Below are 21734 nucleotides of genomic sequence, written 5' to 3'. Positions count from 1 at the left end.
CTGTCTCCTCATTCTAGCCATCAAATTTCGGTGATCTTTTCTGAGATTGAGCACAAATTTAGACAAGAATTACAGGAGCAAATAAGAGGTCGAGGAGGACATTGAAGTTCATTGTTTGGGCAACTTTTTAAGGAAGTCGTGGTCAAAGTTGTCGCAGTTGTCGTAGTTGAAGCTGTTGTAGTTTCTGTGGTTGAACCTACCGTGGTCAAAGTTGCCGTAGTTGTCGTGGTCGAAGCTGTCGTAGCTGTCATGGTCAAAGTTGTTGTAGTTGCGGTGGTTGCAGTTGCCATAGTTGAAGTTGTCATAGTTGCTATGGTTGAAGCTACCGTGGTCGAAGTTGTCATAGTTGCCGTGGTCGAAGTTGTCACAGCTGCCATAGTTGAAGCTGTTGTACTTGTCGTGGTTGAACCTACTGTGGTCGACGTTGCCGTAATTTCCGTGGTTGAAGTTGTCGTAGTTGTCATGGTCGAAGATGTCGTAGTTGTCGTGGTCGCAGTTGTCGTATTTGAAGTTGTCGTAGTTGTCATGGTTGAAGCTACCGTGGTCGAAGTTGTCGTAGTTGCCTTGGTCGAAGCTGTCGAAGCTGTCGCAGCTATTGTAGTTGAAGTTGTTGTAGTTGTCGTGGTTGAATCTACCGTGGTCGAAGTTGTCATAGTTGCCATGGTCAAAGTTGTCATAGTTGTCGTCATCAAAGTTGTCCAATTGTCATGGTTGAAGTTGTCGTGGTCGAAGTTGTCATAGTTGTCGTGGTCGAAGTGTTGATTTATTGGGATTGGACAAATAGAGCTTGTTGAAGTCTTCTTTCGAGAACAAAACAGGGCAGAGTTGGAGAACTTTGTGAAGCAGCATATTGAAGATTTGTGGAGATTGTTGAAGACCATGATACATTGAAGCCATCATGAGGTGACCTTGAAGAAGTTTTGTTTGGGTAACATGAAGAGCAATGGTGACACCTTCATGTGAAGAACAAGGTTGTCATTGATGACGAGACGTGGAGACTAAAGTGAAGGGATAGTTGAAGATTGACAGGGCTCGTTGAAGAAGACATTGGGAGCCGTGAAGTATAACCAAATATATCTTGACGAAGTAAAGCTAAGGGTTGGAGCCCAAGAGGTTGGAGCCTCGAAAAGATAAGGTTGGTGCCTTGGAAGATAGGGTTGGAGCCCTAGAGGATCAGAGTCCTCAAGAAACCAAGTCGGAGCCTGAACCGAATATAGGGTTGGAGCCCTTGAGGTTGGTGCCTCAAAATTGACAAGGTTGGAGCCTTGGAAGTCCAAGTCGATGCTTGGCATATTACAGGTTGGAGCCTGGGAGATTGAAGATTGGTGTCTTCATCTAGGGTTGGAGCCCTACATATATTGTACTTGATTTATTGTAAAGAAGAAATTAATAAAAGCATTTATTCTTATTGTTCATTTTGTGTTCTAAATATAAGTGATCTAACTGGTAAAAATAACAATTGAAAAGAAATATTGATTCACCCCCCCCCCTCAGTATTTCCAACAGTATAAATAAGAGAGCTCATTTGACTCTCTCATCATAATCACTTGGAGAATTCGGACCTCATAAGAGAATTTGCACTTGTTCCTTCTTGGCTATTAGAGATTCTTGGAATGCATTTTGATGTTTGGAAGTGATTTTGGATTGTCTTTGGAGCTATTTCTTTGGTGAATGGATGGATATACTACATGTTCTCTTAGAAGCGCCTAGTCTTGAAGATTATCATTTTGAATTTGGCTAATGTATGGAATTGTTGCTTCTAGATTATGCGTGTTTGTGCCCTAATTTGTTGAAAATTAATTTTGAAAGCTACCTAGTTGAGAATTGCATATGTTATTGATTGTATCACATGTAATGAATGTTACTAGTGGAGGAATTCTTATAACTATCCATCAAAGTTCGGCCTCCTTAGTGACAAATTTGGTTTATCTGTCACATTCTTGACTCCATATGCCCAAAGGACCAGGCACTATTCCAAGTCTTTGGTGATCATCTCGAAATCTTCTCCTTAAATTTGGTCCTTTTAAGGCTAGGGCGAAAATCTAGGGCTTGTAGCGAAATTTTAGGGAGGAGGCTTTTTGGTGATTTGAGAGCCTAAACATCAAGAGATAGGTCTAGGAAACCTAACTTACTAATCTGGTGGGCATCCACTCAAATTTCATCCATAAAATCTCTTTCCCTAGGTGTTGCTCCATGAGGGAAACCCTAGTCTCTTTTCCCCTCAACTTGAGGACTTTCTTGAGGGTTTCATGAGCCTTGGCTTAGTTGAATATCATTGTAAGAAACCCTTTCCCTCAGGCCTTGACCTTGTGAATACCTATCACCATCGAAAAATCTCGAAAACCTAGGTCTTGAGCCTTCTTTTCTAGGGCTTTTCTTTGAGAGTGTTTTGCTTCTTTCAAGCCTTGAACCATTATTGAGCCTCTCTCTTGAATGAGCTCTAGCTTGATCACTTTGTGCCTTATACCTAGCATATCTATTTTAAGTGATCTCCCTCCTACCGGGACTCCTGTTGTCGCCCAGATTGTACAGGCACCTGCGACAACACTCAGGACAGGGGTTTTCACTTTGATCCCCACCCACTCCGTTTTAGTTGTCTCCCGACAGCAACCTATGGGGGGTAGTTCCTATGGGATGAGGTGAAGGAAAACAAGTTGGAAACCAACTTGTTTGAGAGACACGGATGAGTGGCCTAGCCACTTGGTTGAATTTAAGCAAGATTATTAGTTAGATTAGATTTTAAAGTATGAGACCAGTGCCTTAATGGAGTCACAAATTCTTGCTTATAGTAAATTGGAACCAAATGACTGGATGGACACCCACTGCTTGAGATGATTGACTAACCTATATGATATGCAAGTCCTAGGACCTATGTGTGATGCAGTGATCTTGGTTAGTTTTAATTATATGCCTAGTCTAAGTGTAACCTTCCCTTAATTATTTTGAAACTGAGCTCCAAGGTAGGTTGTGGGAAGGAGGCTAACAAGAAGTAGGCTAGGGCCTAATTAATGATACCTTCTGTTGTGCTCCTATAACCCGATGCCTTCGGCGCTGCAGAGACTATGGCTCTGACAACTGCAAAGTCACCGTTTTAACCATCGATGAGTTGTTGAGGCCCCTCAAGCTAGATGAGAAGGTTGCCCTATATTTCTATCAATCTAGCTTATGTTAGGAGGTAAATTATTAATGCAAGCTAGATCTAGGATTCTTGATGCAAGATGATGAGTGAAATTTATCTTGAGTTAAGATTATTTAAGTTACCTAAGTACTTAGTGAGAATCAGCGTATTACAAGAGTACTTGATAATGATGAGAAGATAATCTTGAATAAGATAAAACTAAAAGTGCTTTAGAGACACAAGTGCAAACTTCAATAAATTTCCACTAGATGTTTAACCAATTATATCAACTTATCCACAAAGATATGAGATGCCAATCACAATAATGCCAATGCTCAAAACCACTTTAGATCACCAATGAGAAAAGAGTTAGATGTTGGAGTGTTTTTAGTGCAAAATTTAGAATTTTTTGTAAAACTTAGAGCAAACCACACAAGAGTTAGATCCCAATAGTCAAATCAGCAATATCACTTCAGAAAATTCAGCATTCATTAATGTTATGACAGCAATAAGGAAATGCTAAATCAATAATGCTTGCGCTTGCCAATGCTACAAAAATTTGCTCAAGTGCCAAGTAATCTTGATTAACTGTAAAAAAATCAGATATGTTAGCCTTCTTAAGATGTATTCTTTAGTAAATTTTCAGATCTGAAATATTTGTTACAGCAGTAGATTAACCAACAGATCAGCAAGCAAATGATATCAACACCAATACCCAAAATGCCCAAAAATAGTAAAACTCACCAAACTTGAAAAAATCAATTTTAGCGCCTTCAGAGGGTATGACTCAGAAAATTTTAGATCTGATATGTTTATTACAGCAGTAGATAAATGACAGATCAGCGAATTATCAATGCCTAAGATAATGCCCAAAATGTCCAAAAATTGCAAAAAATTTACTGAATACTGAAAACTTCCAATTTTTTATCCTAATTAAGGATGTGCTTCAGAAATTTTAGATCTGGAATTTTCAGTTATGCAGAAAATTCCAGCCAACAGAAAATCAGATCTAAGCCAAATCCAAGATGCCCAAGAGGCCAAAATTCATGAAAATCAAGATTTAACAATTTTGACCATTTAGTATGTGATTTTAGAGCTTAATTCTTACTGATTTAATTGTTGTAATAGAACAGAGATAAAACTAGGGTTTAGAGATCAAATCTTTAGGCCCTAGGCCTTGAAGTTCACTTGCCCAACTTATGCAAAATTTTGTTCAAGGACTTGAATCCTGAAAACACAAGCTTTGGACCAATTTCTCTGCAAAACACACCAAGAATTATCAAAAAAAAATTCAGAGGGTAACCAAGGGAAATTTAGGGCCAAGAGAGGGCAAGGAAGAGGCCAAAAATGAAGGGAAAGGCCTAAATAGGCATGCGACTAGGGTAAAGAGGCCTAATAGGCCTCACGACAAGCCCAAAAGGGGTTGTCGTTGGGCTAAGGAGGGGCCTAAAGGCCCACTAGGGGCTACGGCCTAGGGTTTTGAGGCCCTAAGGGCTACGGCACCCTTGGAAGGCCTCAAAAGAGGTAGCCACAAGCCCTTTTAGGGTTGCAGCTTAAGGGAGGAAGGAGTCGAAGGGAAGAGGAGAGGCCAAGGGAGGGTGTCGGTCGAGAAGAGAGGGCAGTGGAGGAGGACGGAGGCTGCAGAGGTTGAGGGGAGTTGGACAGAGGGCCATAGAGGGGATAGAGGGTCAAGAAAGAGAAGAGGAGGCAAAGGCCTCAAAGCATTATGGCAAGGCCAAAAAATGGCCCTAAACCAAGACGTTGGGCCAAAAAGGGCTGACGTAAGGGCTACTAGGCTGACACAGGGGCTGAGGAGGCCGGATCTAGACCCGGGATGCCCAAAAATGAAAAACCCATGTCTTAAAAAAAAAATCCTTCTTTGCATCTGAATTTTGCTGAAAAAACCTTTAGTAAATAGCCCTGCAAAATTCACAAGAGGCTAGATCTTACCCTCAAGGGCCCAAATCTAGCTCTTCCTTTACTTGATTCCTTGATCTAACCTGCAAAAATAAAAAATAAAACACCTGTTGACGGTGCTGGACCAGCCAACATGTAAGGGGATCTCCCTGGTAAGAAGTCCCAATCAGACCTCAAACCGCTTGTTGTAAGAGTCCCAGCAGTGGGTCGTAAAGCAATGCCTTTGACCACGATAGGGCCATAGAGGGGATAGAGGGTCAAGAAAGAGAAGAGGAGGCAAAGGCCTCAAAGCATTATGGCAAGGCCAAAAAATGGCCCTAAACCAAGACGTTGGGCCAAAAAGGGCTGACGTAAGGGCTACTAGGCTGACACAGGGGCTGAGGAGGCCGGATCTAGACCCGGGATGCCCAAAAATGAAAAACCCATGTCTTAAAAAAAAAATCCTTCTTTGCATCTGAATTTTGCTGAAAAAACCTTTAGTAAATAGCCCTGCAAAATTCACAAGAGGCTAGATCTTACCCTCAAGGGCCCAAATCTAGCTCTTCCTTTACTTGATTCCTTGATCTAACCTGCAAAAATAAAAAATAAAACACCTGTTGACGGTGCTGGACCAGCCAACATGTAAGGGGATCTCCCTGGTAAGAAGTCCCAATCAGACCTCAAACCGCTTGTTGTAAGAGTCCCAGCAGTGGGTCGTAAAGCAATGCCTTTGACCACGATGTCGCACACAGGCAAGTAAGATAACTCTGTCAGTAGCAACGGTGTGACTGTTGCAGTCAGTCAAGGAAGGTGTATGAGAGGTTCTAACACAGGTGGGTTGAGATGAGGGTGAAGGTGAGTTCCAGGTTGAAAGGAATCAGTCCCAACTCTGCTAGGAACACACAACACACAAGACATAAACAGCTTCCGGCGAAGCAATCCACTCGGATGCGGTAGTCACAACATACAAGGTAAGATAACATGTACAGCACTCACGGATCAGTCCGAACAAGTGCAACAATTGTTACAGCAAGGTTCATGTGAAAGGTCTGTCTGATGTCCAGCAAATCATTCAACACGGACGGGACAGCGTTAATATCATATACAACACATTTCCATTAATAGATTATGCATTACAACAAATGAATCAGTTCAGATGTAGAACACAGGTTAAAGCAACATGCATTACAAGCTAAGTAACCTAACATGGGGATTCGGGATTCGGGATTCGTAGGATACGGGGATTCGAGTGTCGGATTCGGACACGTTCACCCCCCAGAACAGGACACGTAGGATTCATTGTATATTATTTTATTAAATATATATATATATATATATATATATATATATATATATATATAAAAAATAGATATGTCTTACACAAATTTTCATTAATGATACAAATTCATTGATTTCAAAAAAGATCTTCATCTAGATGTTAGTTTTACTGTTTACAAAGTAAGTTAGTAACATTATAGCATGCATAGTACATACAAAATTCAAATACATGTCACATAAATCATAAATGATAAATCAATGAATCATAAATTCTAAATTCATAAATGATAAATCATAATACATATTCAATTCATCAATGATCCAATAGGAGAAAGACAAGATAGTAAGATAAAGACACTGACAGCTGTAGTTTTCCCATTAAGTCATCAAATCAAAATGTGTTACATAGGTAGTGCAATGCCAATGGAAAATAGAAATAGAAATAGAAAATATAAAACAACTACAGGTATACAAGCCTCAAGGCAGTAGGTAGCCCATGACTCATGAGTCATCAATCCTCATAGCCATCATCAGAATCAGCATCAATGTCCTCATCACCATGGTCACCATTGCTCTCCTCTGCATCCTCCTCCTCCCCTAAATCCATAGCCGCCTTTGCATCTGCTGGTGTGGAGGATGACCCCTCTACAATATCACTGTCATCAAATCTAACAAGCTCTAGCACTAGATCATTGAGATCCATGTTGGCCAATGCCAACTCAACACTGTTGTCCAGACCCATATCATCAAGAAAGACATCCCACATCTTTGTCTTTCCCTTCAACCACTCTTCCCTCTTCCTGTAAATAAGACAAAGGTTGGTGTGCACATACACCTTGTCTTTGCCGTGGACTGCTCAAGCTTGCTCTTCTTCACACTATACAAATTCCCATATGTGCTCCAATTCCTCTTGCAACAAGAGGATGAAGTCACGTGAGAGAGGAGCCTCATGGCTAACTGTTGAAGAGGAGGGCTTGTTGCCCCATGATTTTCCCTCCAAGAATAGGGCTTCTTAGCCCCCTATCTCTAATCACATAATATCCTGCAAATCGACCAATGCCAGTGGAAAACTCTGCAAAGGCATCCTCCACCTCATCAAGCAATGCTCTATCCTGAAAAACCCGCCTGAATGCATCTTTCCTCCCCTGTGAGATTTCACCATCCATGTGAGGAGGGAATCTGCGAGAAGGTCCACCATTCAGCCACTCATGGCTGTAGTATTTTGGGTTTAATGAGTGAGCCAAACAATGTAAAGGTGTGAAATTCTTGTCCCATCTGCTGGCAAGAATATCCTGTATAATACCACAGAAGGCCTCTAGTGATCTCTCATACTCAGGGCACTCACTCTGTAGAATAATGCTCCTCACAGACTCAATCATGGAATCCCATCCCTCATAAACCTCTCCTAGGATGGGTTTGTCTGTATCTGCAAATCGAAGCAAATAAATGATAGGGTCCATAATCTGAATAATTAGATCTACCCTCTCCCACCAAGCATCATCTAGCACTGTGTCCTTCACTCTTTTATAGGCTAGTCGATTTGTCTTTCTCCAAAAATACCAAAACTCAGAAATAATCATGGCCCCAAGATCAGTGTTGACCTCCCTCAACCTCTTCAACATGATGAATGAAGAGGCAAACTGTGTATCAACAATCTTCAACAATGATAGATTGTTGTACTCCTTGTAGATAGTGAGGGCATTTGTATGATTTTGCACGAAGTTACGGATATGCCGTGCATCCTCAATAATGTTACCAATCCAAAGCACATCAGAAGCAATGGATTTCAATGCTAAGTTCAATGAATGGACAATGCAAGGTGTCCAAAACAATTGTGGATATTTAGCTTCCACAATCATGCCAGCAGCCTTGCAAACAGGTGCATTATCTGTAATGATTTGCACACAAGAATCAACACCTACATCTTCAATAACTTTAATAAACAACTCACCCATAAATTGTGCATCCTTGTATTCTCCAAGTATATCCACTGCTTTCAAGAAAACTGGACCATTCAAGGAAGACACCATGAAGTTGATGAGTGGGTGTCATGTTGGATCGATCCATCCATCAGAAACAATGCTAACCCCAGATGTTGGTCGTGATGCTTCAATAGGCTCAAGCATTTTTTGCACCTCTTTTTTTGCCTTCGTCAACAATGTGGTTCTAAGCTTCTCTGAACCAGGAGGCACATACCATGATGGAGATCTGTTAGTTAGAGCTTGGCACATCTCAATAAATAGAGGTGAGCGTGCAACATTAAAGGATATGAAGTTTTGATAGAAAAAGAAGGCAATGGTGAGATCAAGCTCTTCCCGTTTCTCTTTTTGAAAAATCTTGTCCATTGGACCAAGTGAAATTGCCTTTCTTTTTGCTGCTTGTCCCCCAATAGAACTCTCAAATGGAAATTTGGTGGTGCCTTTCCTCAAAAATGGAAGGGGGTCATCATTCTTGGCTTTTCTTGATTTTGCAGCCACATTTGCCATACCAACAGTGAACTCTTTTTCCATTTCTTTCCTCTTTTGTAAAGGAACAACTATACAAGCTCCAACTCGACAACCTGGTAAAGCCAACAAATGGCCTTTCACACGAAAATATGTCATTGTGAAAGTATTTTGGCAAAACTTGCATCTCCAATGCACACTGCCTCCTCCCTTCCCCTTGGTGCTTGGCCCATCCTCTCTTGTGACATATTTCCACAAGGGATATTTCTCAATGTTACCTTTAGGAGGAAGTCTTCCCTCAGCATTACTTGCAGCAGACTCTGATGATATTGGGGGAGGAGGGGCATCTCCAATGGGGACATTCTTCACCTTCCTTTGCCTCCTACCAGCTGCCCTTGATTGAGCCATGAATACTGTAAAAAAATAAACAAAACATGCACAAATTTGTAAAATAAATGCATCTACAAACTGTTGTAATACAGATGAAAAAAAATAGAAATGAAATACACTTACCTGGAGCTCGAATCTCCTTGCCAAGCGCTCCAAACCGTTGGCTCCTTGCTCCAAACTTCTAACAAGAAACCCATAGCTCAATGTTTGCAAAAGGAATGAGAGAAAATGGTAAATAAAAATAGGAATGTGTTGTTTTTAAAGGTCGTGGGTTCCTTTTTTGCTGGATTCGAATCCAGCTTTCGAAACACGTTGTGTCCTAACCGGAAATGACCCGGATTCGAGCATCTCCCGTTGGGACACGACGTGTCCCGAATTTACGATTCGAATTAGGGAAAATCGTGTCCGATTCGTAGGATTCGGACACTTGAGGAAAATCCAACGAATATGGTTTCATAGATTACAAGTGTTAAAGATCAGTCTTACAACAGATACAATACATGTGTGAAAATGTGTTGGCTCTTATTATATAAAGAAGTGTAAGTTCCCATCATACAATACATCCATGTAAACCCGCTAGCCCCAACAGTGGAACGTTACAGCCACATCCGCCTGCTCCTCCAAAGAGACGAACCAGCTCTGTACAGTGGAGAAGCCAAGGAGAGTTACAATACTGTCCAAGCTCTTTCCAAAACAGTCTTATCAGAAGCTTGGTTGACCAAAAGCCCATACAATGAGTTATGAGGGACTATTTATAGCAAAGGGTGGGGTGACCCTTGACATTCCCCTTTGTGACAGTTCAACTACCCTCATGACTCTTCACCTACTCTATGACTGTTACATCCAACTATTGACACTTGACTTACACTTGACATGACTCAATGTTACAATGCAGATGTACTCAAGTGAGGCAACATGGCTTGAGCAAGCCAAGCAAGACATCACTAACACTCGGTCCATTGTGATGAGACCAACTCTTTGACATGCTTGTGATGGTGAAGGTGGTGAGCTGATGCCAAGCTTGGTCATCTGTGATGTTGTGCATGCACCTCATGGTGACATCTTGTTGAAGCGAACTCTTGCCTCCGTTGCAATCGGTGCATTGGTTCGACCCCTTCATCCAACTCGTCTACTATCATGCGCATGGTCTTCTTGGGTGCAGCTGAACCGGCAACACACTGATGCATAGTGTCTATGTTGATCTTCAAGTGTGTGTTGGTGGTCATGCGCATCAACTTGTCGAAGTACATGTTCAGCTCCAGTTGGACTTGCTTCTTGTCTTCGCCTTGGTGAGTGTGTTGAATAGGTTGGGTTGCATGCATGCGCACAACAACATGCATGCTGCTGAATCCCTTGCATGCGATCAACAACACTGCTCACCATTTCTGCTCAGTGTCAGCTGCTGGGATGAATCTTTAACTTGTACAGGCGCAGTTCCATCCGTGAGTGCATGTTGTGCCCGTTGTTGTTCCTATTCCTGTTGCAACTCATTCGCTTGTCTGTGCAGCTTCATGTTCTTCCTTGAGTTGCTGCTTCGACACATGCAACTCCCTCTTTGTTCCATTCTTTGTCTCTGTGCAATCTTCATGTAGCACCGTCACCTCATAACCTGAGTCTCCAAAGTTGCTTTCATCATCAGTGGATCTGCTTGAGCTTGCAACTTTGTTCCGCCTCCGTGTTGTCAACAACCCTCCTCTTGCATTCGTTGCATCCGGTATGTTGCCTTCAACTGTTGTTCATGATGCTTCTCGCTATGATGTTGTTGCTGTCATATCTTGATGCCCTTGTCTACGAACAGCTTGATGTCTTCGTGAGTAGGCAAGCTCATAGACACTTGATCGACTACATCCCCAAGTGTGCTCTGAACGGTGTCTTCGACTCTGCTCTCCTGGAACCATTGTACCTGTGCTGCTGAGAGGCAGATGAAAACCTGTGATACCTGGAGACATGGCAACACTCATGGCAAGCAACCTATCAGTCGAAAACCGAAATGAACTTGAGCATTGACTTGCAACATACCTGTGTGACTGATCATGAAGGTTGCACAATTTCGACCAGGAGGTCGAGAGACTGACTGCCAAGACCGCACAAGGCATAGTCTGGGTTGTCATGAGGCTGATTGGCTACTGGAACTGCGCAATGCACAGTCCAGCTTGACTGCTGACTACTGGAATTGCGCAATGCGCAATTTCAACTAGCAATGATTGCAGGCTCAGTGACTGCATTGCGCAATTTTCTTGGCCAACAATCACAGTCCCTCAGAAATGCACAAAACAGTCCAGGGGGACAGACACTAGGCAGAAATGTGCATTTCCTACAGGAAGACAAAGCCTTCCCTCTCAAGATTGCGCAATGTTGTCTTGGTGAGGCTCTTGGTGAGGCAGAGTCCGGGCCAAGGCTGGCCAGACTCGTCGATGGGCAACTGAACGTGAATGTGAATGTGAATGCATGTTGATACTGAGTGTAAGCATAAGTGAATGATCATGCATGCAAATGGTGAATGACAGATTCAAAAAATGGAACAACATGCATGTGGGTGAGGCGAGTCGCCGAATCGGCGACCGTTTGCGAAAAACAGTTTCATGCATGCGACAGCAATGAGATGTTGACGAAAATTGAAACGGTGCTAGGACAAGCTAATATACATGTAAACGACAGCAAGCATTCAAAGAAATCAAGCAAACAGTACTCATACAAGCGAAAACACAAAAAGTGACAGAAATGCAACACAAGGCATGGGAAGCGGGCTTACCCCAAAACCATTGAGTTGAACGTGCTGACTGCACCTAGATGTGATGTGGGATGTCAGCGCTGCAAGGTTGATGTGAGGAATGAGCTTTGCAATGTCCGGTTGATGAGTTTTGATAACATCGAGGTTGTGACGCGCATGCCACAAATCTAGGGAAAGCAAAACTTGGTGGGAGGTTTCTGAAATGATCCTTGCATGTAACCTCCAACTGCTAAACTTAGATCCCTGAAACAAGGGATGCCTTTGCATGCTGCCTTGGGAGAAGCAACCCATGCATGCAAATCCGTTTTGCTCGATCCCGAAGGGAACCAGTCAACACAACTACACATGCAAGAGGTTGTTTGATTGCTTAAAGGAAATGCGCATTTATGGCTGGAAGCTGGGCTGACTGCCTAGGAGATTTGCGCAATTTCTAGGCAGAGCAGCTGACCGCTGCCCAGATTTGCGCAAATTCTGGGCTGAGCAGCCATGCTGGAGAAAATTGCACAATTCCCGCTGGGAATGTTCACTGGCAGAATTGCGCAATCTTGAAGCCCAGCACGCTGCCATACAGGATTGTGCAATTTCTAGAGGGAAGGCTGGTTGTCCTCCAGAAATTCGCAATTTTCTTGGGGAAGTTGCTCAGCCTGCAGCTAGGCCAAGTCCGGGTGAACAGCCTGTAAGGAAAATGCATCAAGATGTGATCGACAGGCTGCCTTTGTGCAAGAAATACTCTGAAGCTTGTGAACTTGACAAAGCAAGGCAAGCTACTATGAAGGTTGGAAGGGAAGCTCCAAAACGAAGCTAAGGCAAAATTTTGGAGAGTGGTTGTAGCTGCTACAACAACACCCAAACCCCAAATATATACAAAATACTAAAAATCCCCAAAACCCAAGTTAGAAAAAATAATTTACAAGTTAGATCTAGAAAATTATTTACAAGATTTACAAATATACAAGGGTTTTGAAATTTTTAAATTTTTGAGAAAAATATTTTTTATGGAGTTTTTTCCTTTGAAGAATGACTAGAAATGCTTCAGAAAATTTATGCTCACTATAGCCTTAGTGAAGATTTAATCCACCATATAAAAACTAAGGATCCAAGCAAAATGATCCTTGCCCACAGTCTGTGAACTTGGAGACCAAGGATTGAGTACCTGCAAACACTATGTATTATCTGAAAATAATCACATAAAGCACAACATAGGAAGACCGTAGTCAACACATACAACAGATCAACGAATAAGAACACCTCAAGTTGCACCCCAAAGTATTTTATTACAGCAAAAAAAATAGTTCTCAGTGGGACAAGACTAAATAGTTTACAAAAATGCTTCAGCGGCAATATTCTAGCAAGAGATCAAGATCTAGACACTCAAATGACTCTCTAATTTATAAATTTATCCTCCAAATGGAAAAATACCGACAAATTTATTTGATCCTTGTCAAAATAATCTTGGTCGTTGATAAACACTTCAAGATCTTTTAATCTTGGCACTTGATTTTTTATTTTTGAGGAATTTTCAAATTTATCGTTTAATTCCATTTAATTATAGCTCAAAATTATATATTTTGAACTAATTTCCTCAAAATTTTGACTTTGACTAAACCACCAAGGTGTTTAGAAATCTAGGGCATCAAGATTAGGTGATTTCTCTATTAACGATAACTGCTTGTGAATGATTTTATTACTTCAATAGATTAAGATCTTCTCTTTAGTTATGTTATTATAGTACTCTTCTTCATCAAACAGCTACCAATGCATAAACAATAAAGAGACAAGAGGCACAAAATATAGACGATCAATCAAGGCCAAAACATCTCCCACTTGAGAGGAAAACCCAAACGAATTCTTCTTCTTATAGAGACTTCAATTGACAAATACTAAGACCCTTGACACAACAACCTCTCCAAGACCAAGTCACAAACCCCTTCTCCACTTCTTCTTCTTCTTGCCCAAGTCAAACTGCTTATCTTCCTTTGTATTTTGGATACTCTTAAGATTTTGGCCTTCCTCAATAGACCTACAGTACTTGGCTGCTTAAGATTTCTGCAAGATCACACGTGTGTGCAGAATCATGGACTTATATGGTGTCTTCCTTCTTCGCTTGACTTGAGAACCTTTACTTGTAACTTCAGCTAGCAAAACAGATGGTGGGGAGACCTTTTACTTGTCTTTTGTATGGGCTAATTTAAGCCTGTAGAAACCCTAGTTTCTACCACACGTGAGGAAATTCACCCAAGAAACATTCCCAAAACTCTTCATCCTTCCCTTCCTTCTTCTTGTTGGTTAGAGGCTCCTTATCGTACTTCTTATTGCAAACTTGTCCCTTGACCGAAATTTTGTCTCTCAAGTGAGGCTGAGCTGCCCTATTTATAATGGTCTTCCCATCCAAAATAAGTCAACTTGAATAGGTGCCTAGGCCAACATGTCATTTGGAGTAGCATCATTATTTCATTTAAGGCCGACGCGATGGAGCTTTAGCTTGGTCTTGGAGGGTCTCCTTGACTCTTTTAATGACTCACATATATATGTAACATGCCCAAGAAGGGTCCTTTATACATGACATTGACTCAATTTAACTTTACGACCAATCCTAAGGGCTCACAATGGGAGACATAACTTAAAATAAAATTCCTTGCTCATGAAACCCATGAGACAAGCATTACAAGAAAAAAATTATTTTCTTCTTTACATCAATTACATACAATCACAATTACATATGTCATTATGAAGACCGAACCTAGTTACATTTTTCAACACTCCCTCTTAACTATGGAGGTATTCATAATCCATACAAGGTACTTGGACATTCTCAATTTGAAGAATTCATAAGAGTCAGATTGGTAACCCATCTGTATAGCATCATATCAACCAGCATTGTCACATAGCAAGGCCTTGCTTAACAGCTCTATCTCTCCATAAGATTTGAGCTCAATGTTGGCGAGACCAATGATGTATAGACACCCTCATCATTGTCTCTCTCGAAACATACCCCACCCGGGTTCTCGGGGTGTGTTCCACCAAAACTATTCTTATCTTGGATTCCCAATCCTCGAATAATATTGGTCCTCTACGACTACTCTTATCTTGGATGTCGTAACTCATATTCAAAGAGTATCGAATGCCATATGTTTACCCAATCCTCCATTTTATCTTCCCAAGTGAAGACAAGAATGATGTGTCTATCTCTCCCTCTCAACTTATGGAGGACATGCCTATTCCAATGAAAAAATGTACTCATTCCTATGGAAGGAATGTACCTAAGCTCCCTCTTGGCTTAGGAATTTTGCTCCCAAGTTTCTAACAAGTAAGAAACTTGTTTCCAAGCTCCCTCTTAATTAGGGACCTACAGCAGTTCCTCAGGTGGAGATGATGGGACAACCAATTGCTTGAAGAACTCCTCCTCACGATGTCATGAACTTCTCTTCCTTATTCAGGAGTCTTCATGTTTTGGGACTTCTTCTTAGGGCACAGACCATCCATCACTTTCATCCATGAGTCAATGATGTCATTATTCCTTTCATCGGAAAGTGATCCATCAGTTCCTATCTGGCTTCCTTCATGCCATGCTGCCTTCTTCATGCCATGCTGCCTTCTTCATGCCATGTTTCCTTAAGGAACTTTCATCCTACTACACGGAAATCATGGGTGGAAGATATCCATAGATCTTTCCTTGGTAGCCCTGCATAAGCCCATCCATATATCATTAAAACATAAAGGAATGAACATTAAATCAAAATCACCTTTGTGATGGTCTTTCATCATGACATCTTCTAGTTTGCATCGGCATCCTGCATACACATTGACACATCTTCCAAAGATGTATACTGTCAAGGGTCTCTTTCTTTTTCAGACTTCAGCGAATTCCTTATATCTTTCATGGAGATATCCTAGTCAAATTTCTCAGTCCTTGAGCATTGATTGCCTTTTTCCATAGTTGCATATTTCATGATCTCTTCCTTCCTTTCTTCACACATTTCCTTCTAGGAACTTCCAGTCATAGTTCCTCTAATTTTGTCAACCACCTCATATTTCATGTTGATTTCATCTAGTCAATGTGTGACCCATGCCTTCCAGCATCCTTTCAAGGGAGTAGGTCCTTTCTTTTGATCATGCTCTTGAGATAGAGCATTTATCCATGCTACCTGCAAACATATGACTCTATAATATTGAACATAAGGATACATACCTCATTTTCCTTTAGGTCATCCAGACTTCCTTCAACAGCTTCCTTGATTGAAGGAACTTCAATCCCATGATCTGCTTCACCTCTTTTGTCATCATACCATGAACTCCACAAGTTGGAATTCTTGATGAAACCCTTGCTTCCTTTTGATTAGTGAACATTTAGATGAAGATTCCAATAGAAGATATTGAGTATCATCATCCAACATATGTTTCCTTTTGACAGATGTATGATGAGCCTTGTACTAGATGACCTTTTCTTTCTTTTCCCATAAGTACCACCTATGTCACTAATGAGGTTTTCAAGAGTTATATCCTTCCATGGGTGACTGCGATGGACTTCAATTTCAACCATCTTTCATTCTTCTTTATGATGATGTCACGAGCTCTTGCTTTCAATGCTTCTATGATGCCACTATGAATGCCATCATTTTTCTTAGTGAATCATGATAGCCATATCTTACAACATAAGGCTTAAGAACAGTAACTTGAAAAGAACTTAGGTGAGGAAGACTATCTCAATCACAGTAGAGATATCTTACTCCCTCTTTCTTGGTCTTCTTCTTTTCAGCTTCCTCCACTTCTTCAATGATATGGGCTTCTTCTCTACCTCTTTTGTTATTTTCCTTCTTGAGATTAGGACAATCTCTTTTGTAATGCCCATATTCTTGACATCCATAGCATTGAATCTTAGACATGTTTCTTCTCTCTTTTTGAGAACCAAATTTTTAAGACTTTCCTCTTCTCTGTCATAGCAACATATGCTTGATTTTGCTCACTGGTTCCCACATCATATTTAGCCTTCAACCTGGGTTCTTCAATCTTGCATAGTGACCATAGATCTTGGAATGGAGTAGCTTCTTTCTTCCCATAAATACTTGAAGTAAAGTTACCACATTCCTCTAGTAGTGCATTTAGTACTACAGTGGTCATTTCCTTGTCAGGCATTACTTCTCCCAAAACTTGAAGTTGATCCCTTATTTCAAATATCCACATAAAGTATGAGGTTTTTCCCTTTCCTTTCAATATTCTTAGCTTGTAGAGTTCTTACCTTAGAGAGATAACTTCTCTTACAGTGCTTACAAAAAACAACTCTACCAATTTGTCATATATTTCTTTCAAGGTGTTGAGTTTAGATACATATGGAATGAGGGGATCCTTGATGAATTCTATGAGAATCCTTTGAGCCCTCACTCCCCCTTTCATAAACTTTGCAAGTGCTTGAGCATCTTCTTTCGTTGGTTTAGTGATAGATCCTTTGACATGCTCCATAACCTCATTTTCAATGAGATTCATATATGTCCTCTTCTTCCATGCAAGATAATTTGAAGCCCCAACCAATTTGTTGCTTTCCTTGCAAAAAGACATTTTGACAGATTCAAACATAAATATACTTACTTGAGAATATGCTTCTTCCACTCGTTGCCTCCTTGAATTTGATGATAATATAGATGATAGAGAACTTCTCCTTGATGAGGATAGATCTCTTCAAGAGTGATCCTTGACTTCACAAAGAAGGAGATCACTTTAGATCCTTTGATGGAGATCCCCTTGTTGATGATGATCAATGATGACTTCTTGATGCTTCTTGGATGATCTTTTATGATGGTAAGTTCCTTGCTTCAATGAGAGGTAATTGTCTTAGAACTTTTGAAGATGATGACAACGTCCTTGATCTAGAAAGGAACTTGATTTATAAGTCCCTTCAACTTGAGTAGGGTCTTAGTGGTCTTTGGAGGGTCCCAAGACTTCTTGGTGTAGACTTCTTCTTTGACCTATGGTTTTGACACCTTTGTAGATCTTGACTTCACTTTGATATCCTTCAATTTGCTTTGATGTCTTTCTCGAGATTTGATCCCTGAGTGTCCCTTGATAAGATGCCCTTCCTTGACTTTGTCACCTTAGCTCTAATACCATGTTGAGAAATCTAGGACATCAAGATTAGGTGATTTCTCTATTAATGATAACTGCTTGTGAATGTTTTTTTTACTTCAATAGATTAGGATCTTCTCTTTAGTTATATTATTATAGTATTCTTCTTCATCAAACAGCTACCAATGCATAAACAATAAAGAGACAAGAGACACAGAATATAGGCGATCAGCAAGGGCCAAAACATATCCCACTTGAGAGGAAAACCCAAACGAATTCTTCTTCTTATAAAGACTTCAATTGACAAATACCAAGACCATGACCAAGACCCTTGACACAACAAGCTCTCCAAGGCCAAGTCACAAATCCCATATCCATTGCTTCTTCTTCTTGCCCAAGTCAAATTGCTTGCCTTCCTTTGTATTTTGGATACTCTTAAGATTTTGGCCTTCCTCAACAGACCTGCAATACTCAGCTACCTGAGGTTTCTGCAAGATCACATGTGTGTGCAGAATCATGGACTTCTATGGTGTCTTCCTTCTTCGCTTGACTTGAGAACCTTCACTTGTAACTTCAGCTAGCAAAATGGATGGTGGAGACACCTTTTACTTGTCTTTTGTATGGGCTGATCTAAACCTGTAGAAACCCTAGTTTCTACCACACATGCGAGGAAATTCACCCAAGAAACATTCCCAAACTCTTCATCCTTCCCTTCTTTCTTCTTGTTGGTTAGAGACTCCTTCTCCTACTTCTTATTGCAGACTTGTCTCTTGACCGAAATGTTGTCTCTCAAGTGAGGCTGCGCTGCCCTATTTATAGTGGTCCACCCATCCAAAATAAGCCGACTTGAATAGGTGCCTAGGCCAACATGTCATTTGGAGTAGCATCATTATTTCCGTTAAGGCCGACTTGATGGAGATGCTTGAGCTTGGTCTTCGAGGGTCTCTTTGACTCTTTTGATGACTCACATATATTTGTAACATGCCCAAGCAAGGTCCTTCATACATGACATTGACTCAATTTGAATTTATGACCAATCCTAATTTCTCACAATGAGAGCCATAACTTAAAGTAAAATTCCTTGCTCATGAAACCCATGAGACAAGCATTACAAGAATAATTTTATTTTCTTCTTTACATCAATTACATAAAATCACAATTACATATGCCATTATGAAGACCAAACCTAGTTACACCTTTCAACACAAGGGTCCAAATTTCTTGAAATATACAATATTCCCTTGGTGGAGGACCTTTAAAAATTGATTCCTTTAAAACCCATGAATTTTTCCACTTGGAGAATTCTTTTTCCTAAGACAATTTAATTTTGACTCTGATTAATTAATTTTCTAGCTTAGGATTGAATTTCATTTTGCCAGAAAAATTAATTAATTTACACATGGGGATTTAATATTTTTCCCACCTTCTAATTGATAAGATTTTACATTTATAAGACTCAAAGAGGGAATACACATTTGGCCTAGACCCTCAAGACACATAACCCATCTGCGACATAATATGATCTAGTAAACCAAGTGATTTGTAATAAAATAATTAAGCCAACTAGCTTAAATTATTCCCAAACCACTTTTACATCAGACTCGACTAAAAACACTAGGGCTCACCTAATAATTCGATAATAAATTTCACCCTAGCTTTCGGTTTTAAGCTGGAGGGAAAAAACTCTTCTGATTAGCCATGTTTAGAAACAGGAGGTAATCAGGGAGGTTAAAAAACCTCCTAGGATGAAATTCATCATCAAAATTATAGGTTTAACTAGGTTGTTACATAGACTTACTAAGATCATTTACATTACACAACTCACAGAATGGGATAACGATGACACATGGACTGCTGATATGTGATCCGATCTTTGTTGAAAAATTTGTTACTTCTACTTCCCTGGAACTTTGACAATTTGAGTGCAACACCTCCCATCGTTGAAAATCCATAAAGAGCAAGGGTTTTGGCTGAGGTGACATTGGGCCTCTACCCCATTATTAGAACTTGGTCTAGCTACTTGACTTCTAGGGTTTCCCTATCCAAGGCCTACTAGATTTTGTGGTAACAGATTTAAAGGCAAAATTTTCCTTTGTGCAGGTCCAGTTCTCCTCTACTGGCATAATTAATTGTACAAATCAAATTTTCTTTTGGGAAGCAGATTTATTTGTGGAGGCTGATATATTTTCTGGGGCTGTATCATTTTGCATTAGGAGGTCAAATTAATTGGAATTAGCCTAATTGTTTTTGGGGGGACGAATTGTATGTGGGAGGTGGAATTATTTACAGAAGATCAAATTTATTCCCGGACTTATTCTTCCTCAGAAGACCAAATTATTGGGTAGTAAAGTGAATTGCCTAAAGAGGCTGAATTCTTCCTTGAAGGCCAAATTGATTATCAAGAGGAGCCAGACCATGCTAGTGCCGGAGCAAGATTCCAAGTTACTATTTTTGCATGTAATTTCCATGATAAAAATTAAATAAACTAGGCTGGAATTTTTGGTGTTTTACCCAAGTAAAACTACTGCGCAGAAATTTATTAGCAGTGGTTTCTTAATTTTGTATGTGAATAAATATATGTTGTCGAAGTGTTTGATGCAATACCTGAAAGGAAATTGGGAACATTTTTGTAAATTAAATGAGTAAGATTATTAGGGGGGCATTACAGTAACATTAATATGTTAAGGTTTGTAGTTAGGTGCATGGTTAGGTAGTTAAACCACTACAACTGCTTAAGAAATGATTGATGAATATGTCAAGCGAGACCTGACATGTTGTATGAGGAATGTGTCATGGCAAAATTAATATAAAGTATATTATTTATCTTCTCCATCTACCACCATCTCGATGAATGTACGCACCCTAAATTCTTACAGTTAAAACATTCACAACTGGTCTTGTTTTCCCTCTGTTACAAGCAATTAGTATTATAACAGTTCAAAAAAACTAAAAAATCTTTTTCTAGTACCAAATTATGTGGCGTCCACTCTGTAATCACATCTGCACAAGCAAGACTGAACTAAATATTACAATAGTATTAATTATTAAATAAACACTTGTAACTACTAATAAAAGCTACACACAACTATTGAGCAAAAACTAAACATAAAAAATGTTAGGAAAAATTATTACCATGGCAAATTTAGGCAAAGGGATTGGCCTATATTTTACATAGTACTTCAAGATCTACATAATAAGCTGTCTGAAAACCAATTAAATTGCAAGAAAAGATGCACTTCTGAAAATCAATGAACCTAAGGACATAAAGGATGTCCAACATCCATAAAACCTTCTTCTAAGTGACAATTACCAAGTTTAAGAACTTAAGGCCTGCAGTGGATTTTGCATATCCATCCATGATTAGGAGATCCAATTGCTTAATCGAAGCCAAGGCAGATGGAAATCTCCTATCAGTGGAGATCAAGAAATAGTCAGTACTTTAGAATTGGAATTCAATTCAGCACAATATACATAATTGTCAAGGTTCTTTAAAACAATAAGAACATCACAATTCAATTTAGTTTTTAAGTGAATTTTATGTACAACCTCTTTCTTTTCAAATTACTAGAACCAGAATATTGTTATGTCCTCACATGCAAGCAAAAATTGGTTTCGAGTGCATGGATATTTTCTAACACAAATAACATTTGCATTTAAAAAGTAAAACCATGTAAAACAATAAGAGACAAGTTGCCTTTAAAGTACGTCAAACTATGTGCACTAAAAACAGATTATCCTGTTCTTTTGATATATAAAAAACAAAATGAAAGTGTTCCTCATGTAATTTTTTATTGATTTGGCTGACCTTTTGATAGTGAAT

General features: G+C 39.9%; 1 protein-coding gene across 1 annotated transcript in view; it reads right to left on the bottom strand.

The window, feature by feature from the left end:
- LOC149153561 (putative plastid-lipid-associated protein 13, chloroplastic) overlaps positions 1 to 21734 on the bottom strand; it is a 298602-nt gene that overhangs the window by 90060 nt on the left and 186808 nt on the right. The window contains exon 4 of the mRNA XM_089439975.1: positions 21225 to 21321. Within this exon, the coding sequence (XP_089296101.1) occupies positions 21225 to 21321 (97 nt within the window). The remainder of the gene's footprint in view (positions 1 to 21224; positions 21322 to 21734) is intronic.

The sequence above is a fragment of the Pinus tabuliformis genome, chromosome 9 (genome assembly GCF_031772625.1).
Source record: "Pinus tabuliformis cultivar Carrire ecotype Pingquan chromosome 9, CPIR1, whole genome shotgun sequence".
Taxonomy (NCBI): domain Eukaryota; kingdom Viridiplantae; phylum Streptophyta; class Pinopsida; order Pinales; family Pinaceae; genus Pinus; species Pinus tabuliformis.
The sequence above is the reverse complement of the archived record's forward strand: the minus strand, read 5'-3'. Positions and strand labels throughout refer to the sequence as shown.